The sequence below is a fragment of the Periophthalmus magnuspinnatus genome, chromosome 3 (assembly GCF_009829125.3).
Source record: "Periophthalmus magnuspinnatus isolate fPerMag1 chromosome 3, fPerMag1.2.pri, whole genome shotgun sequence".
Lineage (NCBI taxonomy): Eukaryota > Metazoa > Chordata > Actinopteri > Gobiiformes > Gobiidae > Periophthalmus > Periophthalmus magnuspinnatus.
Window position 1 is genome coordinate 34,022,124 of NC_047128.1, and position 22,587 is coordinate 34,044,710.

The 22,587-nt window shown below is 40.1% G+C and overlaps 1 protein-coding gene across 1 annotated transcript in view; it reads right to left on the reverse strand.

The window, feature by feature from the left end:
- Positions 1-4,107: 4,107 nt before the first annotated feature.
- Positions 4,108-22,587, reverse strand: part of syt7b (synaptotagmin VIIb) — an 83,941-nt gene continuing 65,461 nt past the window's right edge. Inside the window, exons 7-12 of the mRNA XM_033987786.2 lie at positions 12,119-12,248; positions 8,668-8,935; positions 7,311-7,480; positions 6,945-7,059; positions 6,305-6,504; positions 4,108-4,420 (exon numbers count right to left, since the gene is read on the reverse strand). Of these exons, the coding sequence (XP_033843677.1) occupies positions 4,316-4,420; positions 6,305-6,504; positions 6,945-7,059; positions 7,311-7,480; positions 8,668-8,935; positions 12,119-12,248 (988 nt within the window). The 3' untranslated portion in view covers positions 4,108-4,315. The remainder of the gene's footprint in view (positions 4,421-6,304; positions 6,505-6,944; positions 7,060-7,310; positions 7,481-8,667; positions 8,936-12,118; positions 12,249-22,587) is intronic.

The following is a 22,587-nucleotide window of genomic DNA, read 5'->3' on the forward strand; positions in this document are numbered from 1 at the left end:
CAAGAGGAAATGCCCTATGTCCAGGAGATGTGTTCAGAATCCTAATACAAAGTCTGCAGCCAATATACAAACTATGGTGGCAAGCCTGTTGTGTAGATATGCTATGTAGAGAGCATCATTGAGACAGGTTACATAATGTCATGGAGTCTACTATTTTTGACAGCATTAAAAATTCAATCACTGATGTTGCTCCTATGTCTCTGTAAATATAATGCAGCCAGCCTCCATATTTGCTCATAACATAGTGACTTTGAGTAGTGAAAGGGTTTTGTGTGGATGAAAACACCACCTGTGGATTTTACATGGCTGTCTTTATTGCTCTGTAATTTATTTCCCATGCTTTTCCCATTTGCCCACACACTCGCTGCACTGCTAGTCACTCCTGTCATCCCCCACTGCTGCCTGCCTTCATGTCTTGCCAACTCTGTTTCATCCACAGCCTCTGCCACGCGCCTGCATGTTCTTTTCTCTGTTGTCTACATACAGCCAAAGCTCACTGCACAACATCCAGAAAAATTACAATTAAGCTTCAGTGCAAGAAGTTTCGAATTAGCCAACCCCATCTGATGCCCTGAAGAGTTTTCTGGACCTAGTGTTAGTGGAGTTTGCACAATTCACTACAGTAGTTAATACAGTTTTACTTGTACATCAATATGAATTATGTGAGTCTAGCATCTTTTCCTGTAGATGTAGATTAAGCACATAAACTTTGTGAAGAGGATAAACCACAAATATCCTGACCCTCTTGAATCAGTAAAGTTAAATTATCTATGTAACTTTCCTGGTGGTGTGTCCACTAAGTGCTTGTCTCTACAGAGATGTCATTTCTTTAGTTTGAATGTCACAATGGTATAAAATATATCCGTCTTGAATATATAAAATTACAAGTTTTTCTGTTGCTAAAATACAAATCTTGAAATCATAATTCTTACTCCAAGCAGGTGGCAAACACACAACCAGAAACGTTACATAGATCACCTTTAAATTCAGAAAACAGGCCTGAGTTTCTCCTGCTGTCACTTAAACGATGGAACATTAGGTTTATACTTACCGTAAACTTACCTGTCCTCAAAGATGATAGAATTAAAGAATACAAAATGTACCAGAAATATCTTGATTTATATATACATTTATATTTTTATATACACTGTACAGGTTTCAAAAAAATAAATGGTCGATATTAACATTGTGCACTCCACAAATGTGTAACTATAAAGTGAACTGAGAGTGGAAAAGGGGGGGCTGAATGATATCAAAGACGCACAGATATCAACAAGCCCAGTCAATACTCACTTTTTTCATACACTTCACATACATTTGTACATTATATCAAATACATGTTGCTGGTAAACCTCTCTTTGTCTCAAGTACTGCCCCCAAGAAGAATGCCCGAGATTCAGAAATACCACGAAAGATTTACCACATTGTAGTATTTGGCTAGTTATTACAGTGACAATTGTAGATTAATTTATTTAAATCCAATGCCACCAAACCCTGAATGAAAATGACTTCTTAGGTCTTTGGAATGTATTACATTTTAATGCACAAAGCACAGTGACCCTGAAGGCCAGGTCTCATCACAAAATCCTTATATTCTCTAGTAGACGATCCACTGTTAAGATGAACCCAAGAAGAAACATGATCTACATATACGGTCGACTATGGATACGCCAAGAATCACAAATGCAAAATGTGATCACAATATTATGTAAGCTGCCAAGGTGCACTGGACAAAAATGTGTGGACCAAAATTGTCATTACATGTCATTAAAACTATGAACAAAATGATCATAAAGAGAAGATTAAAGTTTCATCTTAGAAAAATACCCTGGTTTAGTTCTCCGCTCACGTTACTCCACTAATGAAGGCGGCTTAAAACAGTGGTCTTTCGTGTCTCTTTTTTTATCCTGCAGTGGATTGTTATATTAAAGAGTGTGTTTGTTTTTGTTTTGACTTCATAACTGCTTGTTTTCTTTGTGATTTGTTGTTGTGCGTGACCTTCAGGGCCATTGTTACAAAGCCATCAGGACAGACAGACGACTGTGTTCCCGGTTTATTTTGGGAAGCTCTGACCTGAGATGTAGCTGAGTGATGCAATGAGGTGACGATTATATCTCACCCACCTTTCCCCCTGTCCCGCCCACACACAGAGGCGAGGGGCAAGGCGTGGCTCCTATAAGGCACACACAGGACATTTTGTGCCAGAAAGCATGTGTGCACGGCGGGGTGGTCAGCTGTAGTCTTAATATGTTCAATTTTTGGCACCAGCCCATTTAATTTGTCCAGACAGGAAAAGAAAGGACAAAATATTAGTAGCTGCTTTAGAAATTTGTGATACGAAAAACAACATCAGTGCGATACTGTTAACCTTTACGATTTGTAAATGTATCTGAATATAAAACACACTTAAAGAAATAAACCCTGCTATGAAGAGAGGTTTGATCCAGCATCAATGTCAACAAGTCAAGAAGTGACTCTTCAGATGTGACAGTTAAAAAAACAAACAAAACAACAGCATACTTCTCTGTACATTTTGGATTGTAAAGTTCATACAAAATAAAACTGGTAAACAAGGGTCAGTATTAAACTGGAAGTCAGTGCAGGTACACACAGAAGAACCTAAAGCACAATTAACACAATCACACTCGAACACCGACACTCACGCACACACACAGTACGTATACATCAACAGTGGAATGTAAAAGCATTTCCCCCAGGTATTATTACTTCAGTTAGAAGGATTCACTCAGTACATTTCTACAGGACTTAAGGGAGGTCACACTGAATGTGGTCATGACAAGAATATTGCCTTTTGATTTGTTTTTTTATGTGCAATGTAAAGCTAAAGGTAAAAGAACATTTGGACGTTTCTAGAACAAATCTGACAGTAACCACAACCTATCCCTGATGTGTATTGCACTTATAGAAAACTAAATGTCTCAGCATATGTCACATTTAATAACATAAATATCTCTGGGGCACTTGGCAGTAAGTTAGCGTACATCACCTTTTTTCCGTAACCTTCACTACCCAAAATCCTTTAAGCAAACTCTCATTATAAGTTGCCACGTGAATCGATGAAGAGGTAAAGATTTTATTGAGTTTATGTTAATGAGCCAGCCACTTGTGACTCCTAACAGAGAATGTGTGACAAATCCTGTGCACGGACGCTGTCATCGTCTCATAACGTCTTTATATTTCAGTATGTGGATAAAATATAATCTAAGAAAATATGTACTGTGTATCAATACTGTATAAGAGGTGGATGAACCCCTCAGTTATTCCATGTCTAAAATACTGTATCAATAATTCATTTTACATAAAGTTAGACATATACATTCAAGAGCCTTTTATTGTAACAGTGGATGTATGGGAGCAGGCAGATAGTTGAGAATAAAAATATAGTTATGTCTTTTTGAGTTAATCCACCTTCTTTGTGTTCCCTGTCTCAGTCTGATTCACTTTTAAGAAACAAAAGTGACCTCCCTAAGCCTTCAACTACCCTTACATCTATAAAGTGATACAACAGCCTATTTTACCCTTAGCACTGGGGCCATTGTTGTTTTAAAACATCCTTGTGCCACTCCAAAACAGCCACACTTGCACTGTGCCCACTTTCTTAGTTGGAAGAACAAGAAGATTCCCTAACATCTTTTGCAAACAACAAAAAAGACAACATGAATTTCTTCCATATTTTGTAGATTTTTTTTTTTTTACACTTCTCGTCAAGAATCCAAAAGTTCAAATCTGTTTTTTTTGGGATTACAGCACATCACCCACAGCACGCACGGACAACAACGGGTTTCCAGCCAATGGAGAATTATTACAATGGCGCCACAGAACGAGATCAACAAGTCAGGTCCATCTATCATCAAATCTTTTTCTTTTCCTGGTTTTTCAAGACTAGGCAGTGACAGTAAAAACGCAACAGGACATATGGTCTGACTTGGATTTATCCATTTTTTGGTTGACGACTGATATTCACCGGTGGCTATGGAGGTAATGGTCCCACTAAAGTGTGAGGTTATGGCGGGGAGAGAGAGAGAGAGAGAAAGAGAGAGATGGCCATGGGGGATTCGAGTGCTCCTGTAAAAGAGGGGTGAGTGATCAAAGACATTTCTAATTTGAGACCGAGGTGTTCAGGTGGGACTTAGAGCTAGACAGGGGTGTAAAATGAGGGCACGAAATATCAAAGAGGCCTGAGAACAAAGAAATGACATCTGCAGACAGCTGAAGCAGAGGTGTGGTGCGGGCGGAGGGTACGTGTCACTATATGGGCGGAGATGAGTGTAAGCTGCTGGGTCACAGATCCCCTTCAGGCTTTGAGGGCGTGCCACTGGGCCACAGTAGTGCGAGGATGCCCCATCATGTCTTTCCAGTGTTTTACCTCCGCTGGGCCACTTTTCCATGAGAGGTAAATCTGCGGACAGAAGCAGAGAAGGTGAAACGCACACATCAACACCTTTTTTTTTCAGTTTTTCAGTTTGTCAGCATCCTCTGCCATTTCATATATTTACATTTCACCGGGCAATAAATGATATACAGTCCAGAGTCAAAGGAACTGCCTGTGGTTAAAAAATGAACCACAATCACAACTGTTACGCTGAGTTGCCAGTGTTAATTTGCGTATAGATGTATTTTTGTAAGCACATGCCTCCAGATTTCACTCTGAGCTCCAGAACGTGTGCTACGACTAATTAAGTGGTTTAGGTAGAGCTGAGGAAGGTCAGAGGGACCCGAATGTTGCGTTAATAAAAGTGAACCAAGAGTGAGACAGTGTGCGGGCGTCTTCTTAACCTTTCAGTCAAGCAGTGAAAACCAACACATTGAGAACCAAAACACCAAATTATAACATAAACAGCTTGATCATGTCCAATATTTTTATAATTAAGATAGTCAGCATTACAGTTAGTCAGTATTAGCATTATTACCTTATCTCAAATATGGGGATACAGGTCATGTTCAAGAAATTTAAAATCAAAACAGGTCCAGGACATTCATGTGGTGATTTGGTCCAGAGTGACTGCAGTGGTGTGTGGCACAAAAATGGGCCAAACCAAACCCAGGCTTCAGATGACATATAGTCCACGTCTATGTCAACAAAATAATCAGGATAAAGGATTATAGTATAAACCTGGCTCCATCCACGAACTATTCCCTCTTCATGTTGGTTTGGTGAGAAGTTTTCTACAAGACTAAACACTAAGGAGGAATCTAATCTGACTTTAACTCAACGAAACCATTAGTGGAGAGAATACTCACACAAAGGAAGATGGAATACTATGAAACTAATACAAAAAGATCACACTGAGCTGATTCTGAACTCTTGTTTATGCCACACAGTACAAGCTTTTTCACTTGAGAAAAGCAGCCAGTTATTTTAAGCCTGAATGGTGCGCGCAGGAAGATAATTTATCTGAGCTTCCTACAAGTCAATTACATGTCTGTGGATAAAGCTGTTCTGTAGGCTCATTCATGTAGCACACACAGGGGGAGATGTGTTAATAAAAGCACATTCCAAAGGATGTGTCAGCATCCTGTTTAAGACGTGTGAATACAACTCGGATCTTTAATATTCCTGCCAGCTAATAGCTTTTCAAATCATTGTATTTATTTGGTTTTCTTTTAAGAGTCATTTGAATAAAGTAAAGTCTCATTTCACCATAATAAGTTACATGGATTTGTTTAGAAATTGTTAAATTAATACAATGATTTGAAGCTTTCCCTGTTACCATAGTAACTTTGTATTACATCATGGTGTAAGTGTTGGTCAGCTCTGCAGACACCTAAGATGCCTTTAGTTATTATTAATGGTTTGTTTTCCATTCCCTCACTTATTCCCCAGCCCATTTGAATATTCGCACACCTGATTAGTAAAATCACTTCCCTGGTTCATTCCCCATAATCACCTTTAATTTGTTTTCATTTGCGCTAATTACCCTTAATTACTTGTAATAGGCTCCATATTTGCAACCCTTTTTTAAAACCGTACTATATATACACCACCACATAATTTGACTGTGATTTAAATCTTATTATAATCAGACATATTGAGCCAAAGTGTTATTAAACTACATAACAGGTGAGAGAGCCTGGCGTCTCCGTGAACCCCTCTGAGAGTTGCATAATACAATGTCTAAATCTATTTTTATACGTTTGGGATATATTCCTGACAGATATTTGCTCCCAGCAGGGGTCAGTAGAGACTGGAGTTGTGATTTGCCTCTCATCCTGTTGATGTTGTGAGAAGCCCCAGAGGAGGAGCAGAAGAAGAGTAAGCAGCAGGAGAAATGTGAGGATATACCTTTCCTATGACATCATTGCGACTGAGCTTGTCCTTGTCCATGACGGTGATGATGATGGTGGTCTCCCTCAGCACGTGGGCGGGCACGTCGAAGGGGAACGACTCGTTAAACACAGGGTTCAGACAGCGCTTCATTACCACCGTCTTCTTCTTCTCCACGCGCTTGTCCTTGTGCATCAACCACACCTTTACATAGGGATCTGAGGGCAACAGTGGAAGGTTGAATCTTTGGTGATATCTTACACGGACAGGACATGATAATACAAATTTAGGCAGGTATAAGGAAAACAAACACATATTGTTCTATGCATTGACTTATTACACCACATACTGTTTTATTAAGGATGATTTTCTTATTTTTTTTATGTGTTATGTAGTTATACTTAGGTGAATCTAAATAAAAATCATCATAAACCATGAAAAATAGATGTATTTATTTATTTTTTGCATGCTGTCTTTAAAGGTCGCCACAATAAATCAGTAACTTAACACATCTTCATGCCAGCCCTGCCAGATGCAACCTGCCACAATCGGTGTCTAGAGTCTCTGCCAAGGAATATTGTGTTCTAACTGTGGAGCTATTAATTAAATGAATGCTTGAAGTTCACTCCATTATAATTGATTGTATAAGTATTTTTACCTGAGGTGCCTCCGATGTCCATGGCTTTGAGATTTCGGGCTTTAATGATGCTCACAGTGATGGTATTGGCTGTGGGGTTGTAGCACAGAGACACGAGAAGGTCCCCACGACTCCCCTGGAGACATCAGACCAGAGACAATCACAGCTCCATCTTATCGTCCGCCCTCTTTTGCATGCTGTGTGTTTGTCTGTCTGTTTTTCAATACACCTGTCACCCGCCCCTTCATATTGCTTCTCTATCTTTTCTTTCCCACCAGCGCAAACCACCGGTCTCCCCAGGGACATCCAAGACAGCCAGTGATGACATCACCCATTACTTTCTGCCCTGCCCTCCCTCTTCCCCACAGCTCTGCCCCTCACACTCACACTGCCATCGCTGCATGGTTTCAGCTCCTTCCAGAAGGTCTGCATGTTGGCCAGGTCGAGCTTGTTCAGTGGAATGGACACCTCTCCTATTGGGTCATTTCTGCTGAAGCGGTCGTAATCGAGAACTTGGAGATATAGTGTTCTCTGGACCACTTTTTCATATGGGAAACCTAAAGACAGAAATGTGTTATGCATGTCTTTTAAACTGATTACATCATCAGCCATAAAACCTCTCTGAGCAGTACCGTGCTTTCTGCCATGCTAACTGCACTGAAACTGAACCAGAACTAAACCTGGACAAGATCAGGACTAAACAGCCTCTTTTCACCCGACTTGGTTCTCTTGGTGTTGCCTTGGAGTGGGTCTGGGTCTGTTTGGTGCAGAGTTGCGTTTCTGTGCTCCGGGCCCGGCTTCAGGTCCAGGGTGTATGGCTCTGCTCCGTGAGATACTGACGTCACCCAAACAAAATGTTTTCTCAAAAAATAAAACCTAAATCATGTCTGAATTATACTTGTAATTGTATGGATGATCTCAGCGAGATACGATTATGTTCAATAATTCCAAATTTGTGGCACAGTGAGACGTTTTCAGCATCTCTTTATATAATGCACTTGGTTTGGTTCATGTGTAATTTTCGATCTTTATATGTATGAGCCATGCATTGATAAACAGGAAACAGCTGTTAGCTGCATGTTAGTTTTGTTTTGTGGAGGATGTCAGCTCAACATTTAAGTTTCCATAACTGTAAAAACAGTGATTTATCATACAATGAGGTCAGTGTTTGGTGAGAAATGATTATTTTATGTTTATATCTGTTTATATCTATATGTTTTTGCTGTCTTGTTTTCGCCTGACTCTCTAGTCTAATCATCTTGTTAAACACGCCTGGAGCCATATTGTACCAGCCACAGACCCAGCTGTGAGCTAGTACCCCTCAGGGTCCACTTTGGACCCCTAAAACGCCGTGGTAGTGGAGACACTTGCAGCCCGATTCGCTCCAAAGCAAACCAGTAGAAAGAAGGCTAATCAGGACTAGAACAGGACCAAACCACGTCTACATTAGGTCTCAAACTGGGCCCAGACCAGGACCAAACCAGGACAAGTGTGAACATACCCCAAAGGATCAGACTGTGTCCACAAGTTATCAGAGGTCATCCATAGAGTAAGGGTTTTATCCCAGACATATTCAGTAGGTTTATGGACATTTCTACAACTTTTAACCAACTGTTCAATTACAGCAAAAACAGTTGTTCACTAAATCCTACTCAACAAATAGAAGCTACATCCAAGAGTTAATTTGTGTTTTACACTTGCTTAAAAGATATATGGGTTAAGAAAACAAAAGAAACAAACATACCTTCAAAGAGGAAGGTCTCGTTCCAGTGAGGGTTGAGATTCTTCCTTTTCACTTTTGTCTCCAACTTGTGCTTTTTATCTGGCAGCAAGTATAGTTTGACAAATGGATCTGAAGTGCCGGAAAAGTCCTTAGCGGGCAAGTCCTGGCCCTTGAGTATTTTGACAGTCAACGTGGAGTCCTGGAAACTGTATCCAACGCTGAACTGAATCCGACCCAGTTTCTCAACCACTGGACCTTCGTGTTCGTCTTCTTCTGAACCAGGAGATAACTACAAGACAATCAAGTCATAAAGATCCAAATGTTTACAAAGCAAGAGATTCATTATAGTGCAATACAAAACAAAACAGCAGAACATTTTGGCTTTTTATCTTAAAGGTCTGCGGAAAAAACACTCCTTAACTATTCTACATTATATAGAATTGATGTAGCATATGTCTTCAAACCCAACAGTCCACTTATCCAGACTCCTTTTAAACAGCTACAGCAAATGTAATATTTATTTTTAATCGACTTAATGCAACTGGTGTTCATGTTTATGCGATTTACACATGTAGCAGCACATAAATTACTTCTAATCAATAATGATGAATCTCAGTCATGATGACGTGGGCACAGGGCACTGTATATCCCATAGACACACAGCGGTCTCTATTGATTTTTATAGCCTCATCATATCCAGGTCTTTTCTAAATATGCACTGGGATGATACAACACACAGGGGGCTCCACCTCCATGGCAACTGAGAAAATGAAATTTACTACTGAGGAGCACATATGGATTAAAACTTCAGATAAAGCACGAAAAAAAAAGACCTTGAGTCAATGTAATCAAGTTTCCAAGGTCATGATAATAATGCAGCGCTCGCTCTACAGACAATACCTTTTTATTCAATTGGAACAAAATGCACAAGAGCTGTACCCTCCACTGTGTACTTTCAATGACTTCCATATACACCTCACATATAATATTTTGTATTTGTGCTAAACTATTTGCATAAACTGGCATTTTATATTATGCAACATGGTCCCAAATTCCCCTTAAAACTGAGCAGCCCCATTAAATGACGTACTCTGTTTATTACCAGTGTGGCTCTTTATCAGAGTTCTTTAAGTGACATAGTATGAATCAGATAGAGCTGCTCTTGAGAGACTGGAAAGTGCATGGCATATTCACAGACGGATGAAACACTTGCAGGGCATCTGAGCGGTGGCATTACAGTAAAAATCCAATCGGCCCCGAACATAAAAAATAAGGCAGCTCTGAAGCTGAAGACCAGCTTAATGTTAGAGGTCACGTGGGCCGCCTCTCTGGTGTGACAGGGGCGACATGTGTACATGCAGTGTGGAGATGAGAGTCTGATTATCTACAGCAAGAGCGATCTTCTGACTGATGGTGGCTTAGCCTTGTGGCAATGGAGCGAAATCTAGTTTCTCATGTGTTATCTGATGGTAAAGAGCTACTGTAGAGACATTACTCAAAGAGCAGTTCCACAAATGTAATATCCAATTTTATATTCCCACGTCCAGACCGTTCCCTCTCATTCCCCATGCTCAGAACTATCACATCTCATTATGCAGCCCAGACCAAATTACTTTCCAGCCATATTCTGCATTTCTCTTTTTCTTAATGCCATCACTTCTTATTCCATTACAAAATGTCTGAAATACAGGTAACCAAAGCCAGGTGAGAAGAGTTTCCATGCCTGTTTAAACAAATAAAGCAAATAAAACCCATGGAGAATGAGAAGTGTGAAAAGACAGGCAGCACAGCACACGTCCTGGATATATGAGAATCACACAGAATGAAGGAGGTGTCAGAGAGCAGGACCAGGCAGGACCTCCATGAACCTCCTCCACAACCTCTGTCACCTCGTGCACCGCAAACAACAGTGTAATCCACCACAGAGCAACAGTGCCAAACCAGATTTAGTGCATAGATGCAACAGGGTCAAGGAACAAAAAGTATACTATGACCACGCCCCCCGTTACTAACTGAAAGTCCGCCAGTATGTCATAATGTAATCCTATGGAGACATCCAATTTTGCCACAATTTCATTTATTGAACTTTTAAAACAAGCACAACCTAAAATTAGGTCAAATTTTTAAAAAGTCACATTAGCAACGCCAACTGGGTGAAAGATGAAGCCCAACAAAGGAAAAGCGGTAAACTGTTCCCACTATACCTTTAACAATCTAGCCAAAGTAGAAAAAAAGGGTTTGTTAGCGCCCTCTCTGAGTGCTCTGGGGGCTGGTGGGTGAGGGCCAATCGTTGCCGCTTGCAGCCATCGCAGCTGCATTTCTTTTTTGCTCTTTGTTATTTGAATGTAATGAGCTGTGTCCATTTCCCTTGTGGATCAATAAAGTTTGTCTAAATCAACAGTCTGCAAATCTGTTACAAATCACACTTTTCATTGGAACAGAGCTACAGCGTCTATTTAAAGCCACGATGGAACATTTATACCATATACATTTTTATTAATAAAAATGTTTAGAATGGTTCATTGTTATTTTCACATTGCAGAATAATCGTATGGAGTCTATCAGTGAATTTCAATTTCAATAACACTATATATCACCTACTTTTAATTTTCTAGTCTACGCTATATCCTGTCATTACTTTTATAAAGGCTCAAATGTGCAAGATAAGTATTATTAGCTTCAGAGGGAAGATTGTGTAAGATATAGCCGCCTTTTGGCAGCGCTGCCCAGGACGAGTATAGTCATTAAGCCCCACTGCTGTGCGATCCTCAGACTCACCATGAGGCCCACATAATTACACAGTCCTCTTAGACATCTCTGCTCCAGTGTGCGCGTACAGCACCCACAGCACTGCATGTTCTCTTCCCGCTAATTACCAAAGCCTGTTGAATAAGCTCTCCCACAGTCTACTCTTACAGGGCGCTGCTGCTGCTGGTGCCTGGATGTGCACCGGCCCACAGGTGTCATAAGAGCCGTGGTAAGGACACTCCTCTTGGGCAATGAAAGTGAAAAGAGGAGGAGATGTAACTTAGAACTTGAGTGGTACTGTAACGTGTGGGCCTGCAGTTCTCAAGACCTTCCATCTTTTTTTATAAAGCAAACAGAACGTCTCTGTAACAAAAATAATGTGAAATCCATCTATTAGTAGAGCTCAGGAGTTTAAATGTCACACTGCGAATGTCAGGTTGGATGAGGTAGACCTACGGGCAAAGTCAGTCTGCACATGCATTTTTAAACAGTATTGAAGGGTTTAAACCAGCCCCAAGCCAGGATAAATGAAGAAATTCACTTGTTGTTAAGCATATGTTAAATAAAGATGCATAAATGAAAGGAGATGGCTAAAAAAAAGAAAGACACCATAGCTGGGTACATGTTTAAGAAGTTTATAGAAAGCAAAGTGAAGGGTGAGAGCCAAAAAGCCTTTATAAATAAATGATAAGTATTAATATAACATCCCCTTTGAGGCTTTTACCATGAGCATGTCGCTGGTGACTGAGTTGGCCAGATCATTGCCTGACGAGTTTCCTTCTTGACCCTGTCGACGGCCGGCCTCGTCTGGTGTCTGACCTCTGGGACTGCTGCCTGGTTTGTTGCCTGGTCTGCTGTAAGAGATGTAAACAGACACGGTAAACATACATGGTTTAACTCCGCACAGGCACAGACAAATGAACAGAGTGGATAAACAGCTCGGGAGGCTCTGGCAGGTAGACATTTGTAAGCTGGAAAAGGCCTATTTATATATCCACAACTTACGGTACTACCCAGGTAAACAGTGCAAAATGCAATGTTGTGTTGAATGGCTCTGAATTTTAAACATGGAAGATTCTCCTCAAGTTTATACAATTCAAAAGAACAAATCAAATCATGCGCCCTTGAATAAATGATCAAATTAGACTTATAATTTCATTTAATTTGACACATGATCCATAGCTATATTAAAAAAATACATGAAAATGTGTCAAGATCCCAGTTAGCCTCGTGTTTTTCTGCTGTTTTCCTCCTCCCTTCTGTGTCAGAGCCTGGAGCCGGGCGGAGATTCGGGCTCCTCCCACACACACCTGCAACTAATCTCTAATCCTGCTGCACCTGGGGGGGACAAAGGGAGCCAGGACCTGACACTTGCCGCCAGATCGTCTCCGTATCCACAGTGGTACAGTTTTGCTTGGCTCAATCTCTTGTTTTTTGTTTTTTTTTTTTGCATTTTGCCAGTCATTTCTAAGTCAGATGTTTTTGCTCCTCTGTCACCGACCCAGCTCTCCACGACCGGTACGAACCTCACACCTTCCGACCTGCTCACCTCGTCTCTGACCCCACTGCCCACGATCAACTCCTGGACTACTGCAAAGAACGCTGCTCTCAACTATCTATTTAAAAACTGTAAAATAAACATTGTTATTCTGTTTCCCGAGTTCTGTCTCTTTGTTCCCCCTGTCAGTCGTTACAAAAAAATGCTAGAAATTCCTACAACACTGTAAAATTGATACTGATATTTTATAAAAACCTCACATTGCTAATACCAGTCCAGGCATATAGACGGATTATACTCTTTGCTGCGTTTAACAACAGCAATAAAGAGTCAGTGAGATGGATATCTTTAGTGTTGGCTGCAAAACACAAATTGTACAAGATTATTTTGTGAAAGATGATTCAGAAAGGAAACACTAAATTTGAAGTTTATCTGCTGTGCAAAAATGACGGAGAGGATTTGTCTTTTATTAGGGCTCAAAGGATCAGAATAAAGAACAAGAGCAAGAGATAAACAAACATGTATCTAAGTGAGAGATCGAGATGAAAATACAGGAAAGGTAAGGGTCGGAAACACAAAAGATTAAAGATAAGATTTGGGTAAACCTCGGATTTCCCAAAGCGGGCCAACTAAGCTGAGTGACACGTGGCAGGGGTCCGGAACATAGTGGCGAAATTGCATATCAACGGTGGCGATAAAAAGACACACACATCCAAGCACAATATTCACATGGAGGTGAAATTATAGCTTTTAATATTAACCTCCAACCCATAAGGGAACAATGTGTTACCTCAGAGTAATTACATAACACAAGGTAGGTCACAAACAGCACCTGACAGGAGCACTGACTCAACTCCCACAAGCTCCAGTCCATCAAACTGCTGCTGCCATTTTCATTATTTATGCAAGATAAACTTTAACTCACTGTGGATAGAGTGCAATAGGCCACACGGGCTTGTTTAGATAGGAAAAGCAGTGTAGTAAAGTAAAAGTACCACAGTTTCAATATGAATAGTACAGCTAGAAATAAAACATGTGTATTTACATTTGCAAATTTACATATAAACTGTGCATAAAGTCAGATCGAGCCCACTACGTAACCAATATAGAGGTCAAACGTGCATCAAATTATTAGAATCTCAGTAATTGATCATAATATGTAGGGATTTAAATGTGTTATTGTCTGTCTCTGTTCTCAGATTGGAAGTAAAAACATCCACATGAGATATTGATTCGACTGATAATTACTTTATCGACTCACCGTTCAGTAAATCAATGCTTTAATAATAGATTTTTACGCTCAGTATTTATCGTGTGCACATTTTCTTTGTAATGACAGGGAGGTTTTTGTTATTTTTGTAGAGATTTGAGCAGTAGAGGGTTGAATAAGTCACTTTTTGGGTTCATTCTGGTATTTATTTGCAGCAGCTCAGACCTTTAAATTATTACGATGTGTGTAAAAAATGGGTCACGGGCATTATCTTGCTTTATTGTTATGGTGTCAGTGACTTAAAGTAGTTTCAGTATTCTCGTTTATTGCGGTATTTATCATTAGAAATATATCGTGCTTCAAAATTTGTGATCGTGACAGGCCGTCTGATACCAAATTTTGAACCATTTCGATTGATTAACAAATAACAAGATTTACAATTTGTCATGTTTGTATTTTGTTCTCAAGCTAGTGATGCTAATTAAAAATGTAGAATGAGCTCCTGTATGGGCTGGCGAATCACAGTAAACCACAAACTCTTGCAATAAACCACAAAAACAAAGCTCTTTCTGCTGTCATATGCTTTCATGCGTTCGGTTGTGATGGTATTGTAATGGAAATGCATGTCATTACCATTAATAGCCACAAGGAAATTAGCCTTAAAGGTAAATTTCTATAGTGAAAAGGTTGTTTTCTTTCTTCTAACACAATCAGAAATGCATTATATATACCTGTCAGGTCGGTACTAAAGATATAATCTGTTTTATTCACTTCTGCATAAGATCAGAACTGATTTTCATGAGAGACCTGGAGTTAGCAAAGCGTATCGTATGTATGCATATTTGGATTACGTCTCTGCTCTTGAGTAGTGACTGCAGCTTTCAGGATGAAGTCTCACAGCTGACTATAGCAACCATAATAAAGCATATGCCTGTCAAATGGGTCTCCAGCCAAAGAGTCTATAAATGCTTACTTGTAGAAGTGGCTGGCTCTGTGACAGCCCGTCGTTGCCTACTAAATCAACTCCCAACACACAAGACGGACACGGCCGGGGTCTTTGACTGTGTACATATACCACATATAAGATATTTCCTTTCACCGTACACATCTGGGTAGATGCAGTTCTGTATGCTGCAGTGAATCATGCCATAAATCACCAGACAAAACCCAAGCACGCTTCCCATAATAAGGTCGTGAGGCTGAAAATGATTGAATGCTTGTTTACTGTACAAGGCATATTATAATATCACTATCACAAAGTCGATTAGAGCTATTCCCGACCAAACTAGAATCTATTAGTTTTGCATTATAAGATTCAACAAAATGACATTAGCAAATGCGTCGCAAAATGCTATAAATATAAAAACAATGCTCTAAAACTGCTGAAGAGTCTATGTCACTCGAGCACAACAGGACTATTACAACTCAGCTAAACACTTTTGTATTTGTTTGTCAGGAAATCAGTGTGTTGTATGAACCTATAGATGCAATACACCATGAGCTCAAAGGGAAATGCTTCTGGATTCAAAGTTAACTACATTTTTCAGTGGCTAACAATTCTTGAAGTTAAGGCTTATTTAATCCATTCTTCATTGTGGTCATCTGTCAAGAGTAATGGGAGAACTCAGTGCCCCGGGAACTCATCCACACATCTTCAAGTAGGTTTTGTCAGAAGAACCAAACTGGAGTATTAGCCTGTGTCCTTTTATACATAATACATATGCCTGTGTCTCAGTCTGAGTCTTAACCCATTGCTGACTTTAAAATGACACTTTTTGTCTCAGTAATTCAGTACCATTGTCAACATCCCAGTCTGTCCCTGTGTTTCTGTGCCATCTTTCCCTCCTCCCTTCTGTGTCCTTGTCTGGAGCTGGGCGGAGACTCTGTCACCGCCCACTACACACCTGCAGCCCCTGGACAATCAAGCCTGGGAAGCACAAAGGGGCAGAGGATCCGACGCTTATCGCCAGATCGTCTGCGTATCCCCCGTGATCCCGCTCCCTGGAACTACTCTGCACCTCAGCCTCTGACCCAGCTCTCCACGACCGGTATGAACACCTCAGCCTCCGACCCAGCCCTCCACGACCCGTACGAACACCCCAGCCTCTGACCTGCTACCTACGACCTGCTCGAGGACTTCAGAATACGACACTACTCTCAATCTACATTTACATTTCTGTGTTTGTTCAACTTTTTACCCGAGTCTGAATCTTTGGTCCCCCGCAGACATTACGACAATCATATTTTTCGGGTTTTGTGTGCTTTAAATGCCACGAAGGATGTAAGGGTCAAATGGAGGTGAAGAATGAGGAGAGACATTGCTCTGGAATCAACCTCGTCACACTGAGGTTAGCAAAGAAATGTGCTGCAGCTTAGACACATGCGCTACACTCATTGCTCAGGTCTTCTCACTGGCCTTTTTCCTTCTAAAATAATATTCAATCTCATGATCTTCTGCAGTTTCTAGTCCATTAGTTGCCCACCTGCATGAGGGTCCACCAAAGCAATTCCACTTTCCCTCGTTATTCCGAGGTCATTATTGAAGCTGTCACCAGTGCGTCATCGTTCTCTCAGATTAACTCCTGCTGACATGAGGGGCGCATCTGAACGGACCACCGCAGTCTCCCCGAATCAGCGCTGTTGACAATGAGCCGCCCAGATAGACATGACACTGATGAAGACTCAACCAAGCATTCAGAGACATAAAGCGACGTACTCCACCTGAATGACAAGCACGCACTCAGACACAGGGCCGCGGTCGTAAAAACATGACTAACTCCACCTCTGACTACCTCTTTACTGGGCTGACCTTAAAACTCTGCTTCTTTTATGCAACAACCACTGAAAAATTGGGTATCTGTTAGTCACCAACACGAACAAGGTTTAAGGGGAAGATTTAATGATGGTGATGAAGTGGTTATTCATATTCAGAATTCTGCATCTAGTCGATCGAATATCAAATAAATCTTTAACCACATGGGTCCTAAATGTAGATGAGTCAAAGTGCAATTTATCTGTGCAAAATTATAGTAAACTGCAAACAATTTTTGCAGGAATACCTTCTGTTTGCATACGCTTAGGCAAAAATGCACATTAAAAGAAAAGCAGCTGCGTTAGACGTGACTTAATTGAATTACTAATTGCTATTTCTTCACTGATACAAAAACACGAAGCATACTTATACATCAGATAATTCTAAGTTGTCTCTTGGAGTATCTATGACACAGTGGTTACATAATTCATCCTTGAGGTGGTTGTAACCATGACTACGCTCTCAGGTTGTATTTTACACAGAACTAATGTATCCATGGTAACAGGAGCCTAAAAAAAAAATAAAAAAAAATATCATGAAGCTGCAGTGAGAAAAGCACATTCAAAGTAGCAGTCAGCCCACGGGGTAAAGGAACGGAGCGTTTTACAAAGACTTTCGAAACGCACCTTAGAACTACCTCCACCCGCCCCAACCTGACTCTGCAGAAATCATCTCTGTACTTTTCTCGCTCAGAGGAGGTAAAAGAGGAGGTATAAGAGGAGGTAAAAGGAGCAACGAAATTACCCTGACATGATATCCACAGTAAACGCAACGGGAGCAAGAAGCAAAGGCTGAAGACATTTGTCAAGACTCTATCATGGCTCTATCCTGCATTTTATGAGAAACACGGCCAAGATCAAGACTTAAACCAGGAAACTTCTATTTTAAAACTTTTCAGCTCATATCACACAAAGGCCGTGTCCCAATTCGTCAAACGCACCGTTCAAAGTACCAAAAATGTGTACTCCTCAGTGTAGCCGCCATCTTGTCAAAATGGGACAGCCCTAGTCGCGCCAGAACTGACACAAGTGCCCTTCGACGAACACTACGAACGGTGCATTTAAGGGCACTTTGGCGAATTGGGACAAGGCCAATAACTAAACAATTAATAGTTTGTCAGTTTGTTTGCTGCCATTCCACAATCTACTCAGTTATAATGTTAAATTTGGCCTTTTCACTTCCCGTCTTCAAAGCAAATCCCACACTCCCAGTTTGCATTGATCTCTCGATTTAGTTTAGTTTTTATGCTTTCTGACATGGGTCCTCCATCTGCTTTACATGGAGATGTTATTGCTTTGCCTGGAATGTTCCAAATTATGTCATTAAACTTTTCTACCTCCATGGAAACAAGCGAATCATGGTATCGGTATTTTTCAATAACAAAAACGACGATAACTGAATGAAACCAAGATAGATACATGTTGTGTGATGTGTTAGTTTGAGTCTTAATGTGAATCATTCCAGACAAATTAATAACATTTCTATGGACACAAGGAGGTAGCGGACTCTCCACCAGGAAAGTTACATAGTCCAGCTTTAACATTTACCATATTTTCCGGACTATAAGTGGCAATTTTTTCATAGTTTGTCTGGGGATGCAACTTATCCTCAAATGCAAATTAAATGTGAAATTATTAAAATATATAATTTCACGTCTTATCATTATTGTCACACTGAGAACCGCACACTTCCCCTAAAAGAAAATCATATTCTGCTGAGTCTCCAGAAGTGGAGCTTCATCCACCTCAGGCGAAGTTGTTCAGAAGCGACACCGAGGATGAAGAATTCAGTGGATTTAGTGATTTGTAGTGAGATCCAGAGTAAACTTGTTTTTTCTGCTTTATTTATCTGATTAACTGTTAATATCTGACGTTAACAAACCAGACACGTGTTCAGTTCTGTCTGTGCTTCATGTCGCTGAATAAATATAAATGTGTTACGTTAGCGTGCTGTACTGATATTCAGCCTGTTGTTCTCTATTTTATTGTCATTATTATAACTCGCCTTTAAAGATAAAATGTCTGTTCTTGGCATTGGATTTTGTAAAATAAATTTCCCCCCAAAAAGCGACTTATGTTTTATATGTGTTTTCTTCTTCATTATTATGCATTTTTTGGCTGGTGCGACTTATACTCCAGAGCGACGTATAGTCCGGAAAATACAGTACTTTGTTCATCCCCGTAATTTGTTTTTTCTTGCCTCTATAAAATACCTAATGCCTCCAACAACAGCTGTAACCTGTTTAGTGCTAACCAACATCAGCGGTGGCAGAAATAGCCTTTACTGGTGTCTTCTAGTACCTGGTGATTTAAAATGTCTCCAAGCATATAACAGGGAAACCCAAATGAACACCCACACGCACTCCAGAATGAGGTCGAGGTTAACGTCCTGGGAGAACACGATTGGATCAAAGCAGGTGAAACTCAAAACCGTGACTCCTGACCCTCTGCCCTCAATCTAAACTGAGCCATCTTGTGTGTAACTGGACAGAGCAGCACGTCGTACCGTCCCAGGGGTGCAGTGCGGGGGGAGACCTTTTATCTCCCCCTGTATGTCGAGTGCTTTGTCTTCCAGCTAAGTCTATTTAAGCCTGATTAGGAAACGGTCGAATAAAGAGTAAGAAAATGAGCTTGGTTTGGCGGGCTGATAAATTTAGATAATGTGAGTAATTGCTGATGAAGAGAGAGGATTACGTTGAGTAAAACTGAACACTTCAATGTAAAACACACCAAACAGAAAATGAAGTTGAGTCACACAGTTAAGATTGCAATAAAATGACTTAATTTTGTATTATTCCAAAAGCAATTTCATTTTCAAATGTTCCAACAGAGTATTGAATGGTTTCACTTTCACCTTTGAGGTTATGAGTTGTTTTTTAATCTTGTAATTCCGTTTTTTTAACAAATGTTCCAATTTGGACCAGTATGTCAGGTGCATAGACACTGTCGCACATAAAGCTGAACGTTTACAAGTGATAATGGGGTTTAAAGTGTAGCATTTATCCCTGAAGATGTGTAACACTGACTTTTTACACTGAAAACATATTTATGTGCTTATCCAATGATGCATACTGTCATTGTGTCCTTAGGAAAAAACACTTCACTCAACTTGCCGAATATAATAGTGGTAGACACTCAAAGCCACATTATTATTGCTTTATGTTTTATTATTTTCTTTTGTCTTAAGGCTACATATCTTATAGGTTGCTCTGATGCAGCGCAGGGGTGCAGGGAAGTTTTTATTTATTTATTTTTTCATGAAACTGACACAAAGAAGAGTTTTCCCGTCTATAACTGACAGTAATAACCAGTTTCACTCTTACTTGAAATATACTCACAATTTACATTATAAATATGTTTTCTGATGTGGCGGAAAAGCGGTGTTTTCCGTAATGCTTCCTGCGGGTCTATTGCGCTTACATGCTCTGGTATAATACATAAAATGGTCCATTGGGAAATCGTATTGCTTTTCTTTACCAGCAGAGTTGACTGATCTGTCTGTGCAGCGGAGCTATTTACACTGACGGAGGCGCTGTGGCGTCATTCGATCACTGTACGCCCCCAAACTCCCCCCAAGATGAGTGGACTGGGGGAATAAACTGGGAAAAAAGGGTTTACTGCATGCAATTAAATAAACAGGGAAGCCAAAATAAAGCCGGAGGCAGAGGTGAGCGAGAATGGAGAACAGATGAACAGACCGAGCCAAATGAGGGGTTCAGAGGCGTCGAGCTGTGAGAGGAAATTGATGGAGGATTGGAGAAAGAGAGGAAAGAGAGGGGTTGATGGAAAACTAGATGGGTCGAAATATTTTGGAAGAGGTTTAGCGCTAGGATTGACCGATTCTGATTGCAATGTTTCTGGCTAGTTTTGTGATTAGTGGTGGTGACAACGCAAAAACTCAGATATCGTTTTGTTTCTAAGGAAGTAGCTTGATGCGCAGTAAAATAAATATTGTTTCTGTATTTATACTTGCAAATTAGCCTGATTTCAGTACTAAATATAGAATCAATTAATATATGTGCATTGATTTCACGTGACCACCTATAATTGTGATTTTGTAAAGCAAGATTTAGTTCATAATGCAAATTTTAAAATAAGAAAAAGAACAAAAGTTAGTTAAACTTTTCCTTTGTTACTCTTTTGTTTAACCCTTGCACGTTTCCTTTTATTTGAACATGTTAGATTCCTTTTGTTTAGTTTACCTTTTACAACCCTGTTCATTAAATTACTTCTTACTTTACCATTTTTCCAGTTTTTTTCTTTTTTTTGTTACTTCCCTGATCCTACATGAGCCGGAATGAAACAAACAACTTTTACACTAATGAAGAATCACATTTGATATCATGTTTATCGAGGTCTAAACATCAGAAATGGCAGAAAATAGATGTTTTGAAGAATATTATAAAACCTAAACAGCTGTAGCTTTTGTAGCAAGGTCACAAATAAGCCCCTCACCTCTTATAAACACATCGCTCTGATGATATATAAAAAATAACCTTATGGAGGACTACAGAAACACAACACAGGTCCCATGTCCGGTGATGGATGACATTCAGAGTAACATGTCAGCCCTCTCCACGCTCACCACCAACGGGACAAATGACCGCTCCCCTCCACACACGGCTAATACGACTAATGGAGGCATCTACAGTGTCCGACTGGGAAAGGATCTTTGAATGGACTTCCTATGACCGAGCTTGAGTTTCAGCTGGTGCCGACCCGACTGGAGTTTTCAAAATGAGTCTGTGCGATTAAGTCATTGAACATTTAGTATACTCGTTTGACATAACTGATTTGGTTTGGTTTTGTTTATAATTTGAGTAATTTTTGGCTGGATATGTATCACTGTCCAAGATGCGTGTCACTTAGAGCCGATTTAGTGTCACGGATCTCATTTTCCATGTGCCATCCTTAAATTTATGAATCCGTCCATCCATTTCCATTTCCATCCATCCAGTGAAAACTAACTAAATTAAAATGTATCTATTGAACAGAATTTCAGATTTTTCTGTCCTGGACTTTTTATTGCAGCAATTTTCAGTTGGATTTTTCAGATCTTTTTATAATTATTATTCTGTTCACAGCACGGTTTGGCCTTGAGGTTAGGTGGCCTTCAGGACACGGTGGCTGCAGAGAGATAGCAGTATATGACCTTACAATGAGAGTCCTTATCTGTCTGTTATGACTCAGGACACTTGACAGATTTGGAGTTTAGTTTAGGTGAAGTGGTGACTATAAACAGCACCTGGTGACTCAATGAGAGCGTGTACACTGTATATTCATGTGTACTCTTTCCATCACTCATAGATGCTTGGATAGGCTCAAGTCATGTTTATTTCAAGGCAGGAGAATATATGAATTATAATCAATCTACTGTCCAAATTGAGATTGTCAACAGCTGTGTCTTCATAATGTATGACAGGCGCCGTTATTGTGCATCCTGAAGCATGAACTTGTTTATAAAATGGGTTAACCTATTGGATCTAAACAGCCAATCCTGCAAAAATCTCATCTGTAAAGAGCCAAAATTATTGTATGTTTGTTGGAAATGCAAAGACTGAAACTGGACCTGAATTCAAACTAGGACACACAGACAGAACTAAATCAGGTTAATCTATGTCTATATCTATATATACACAGACACACAAACATACACAGAGACACATGTACGCAC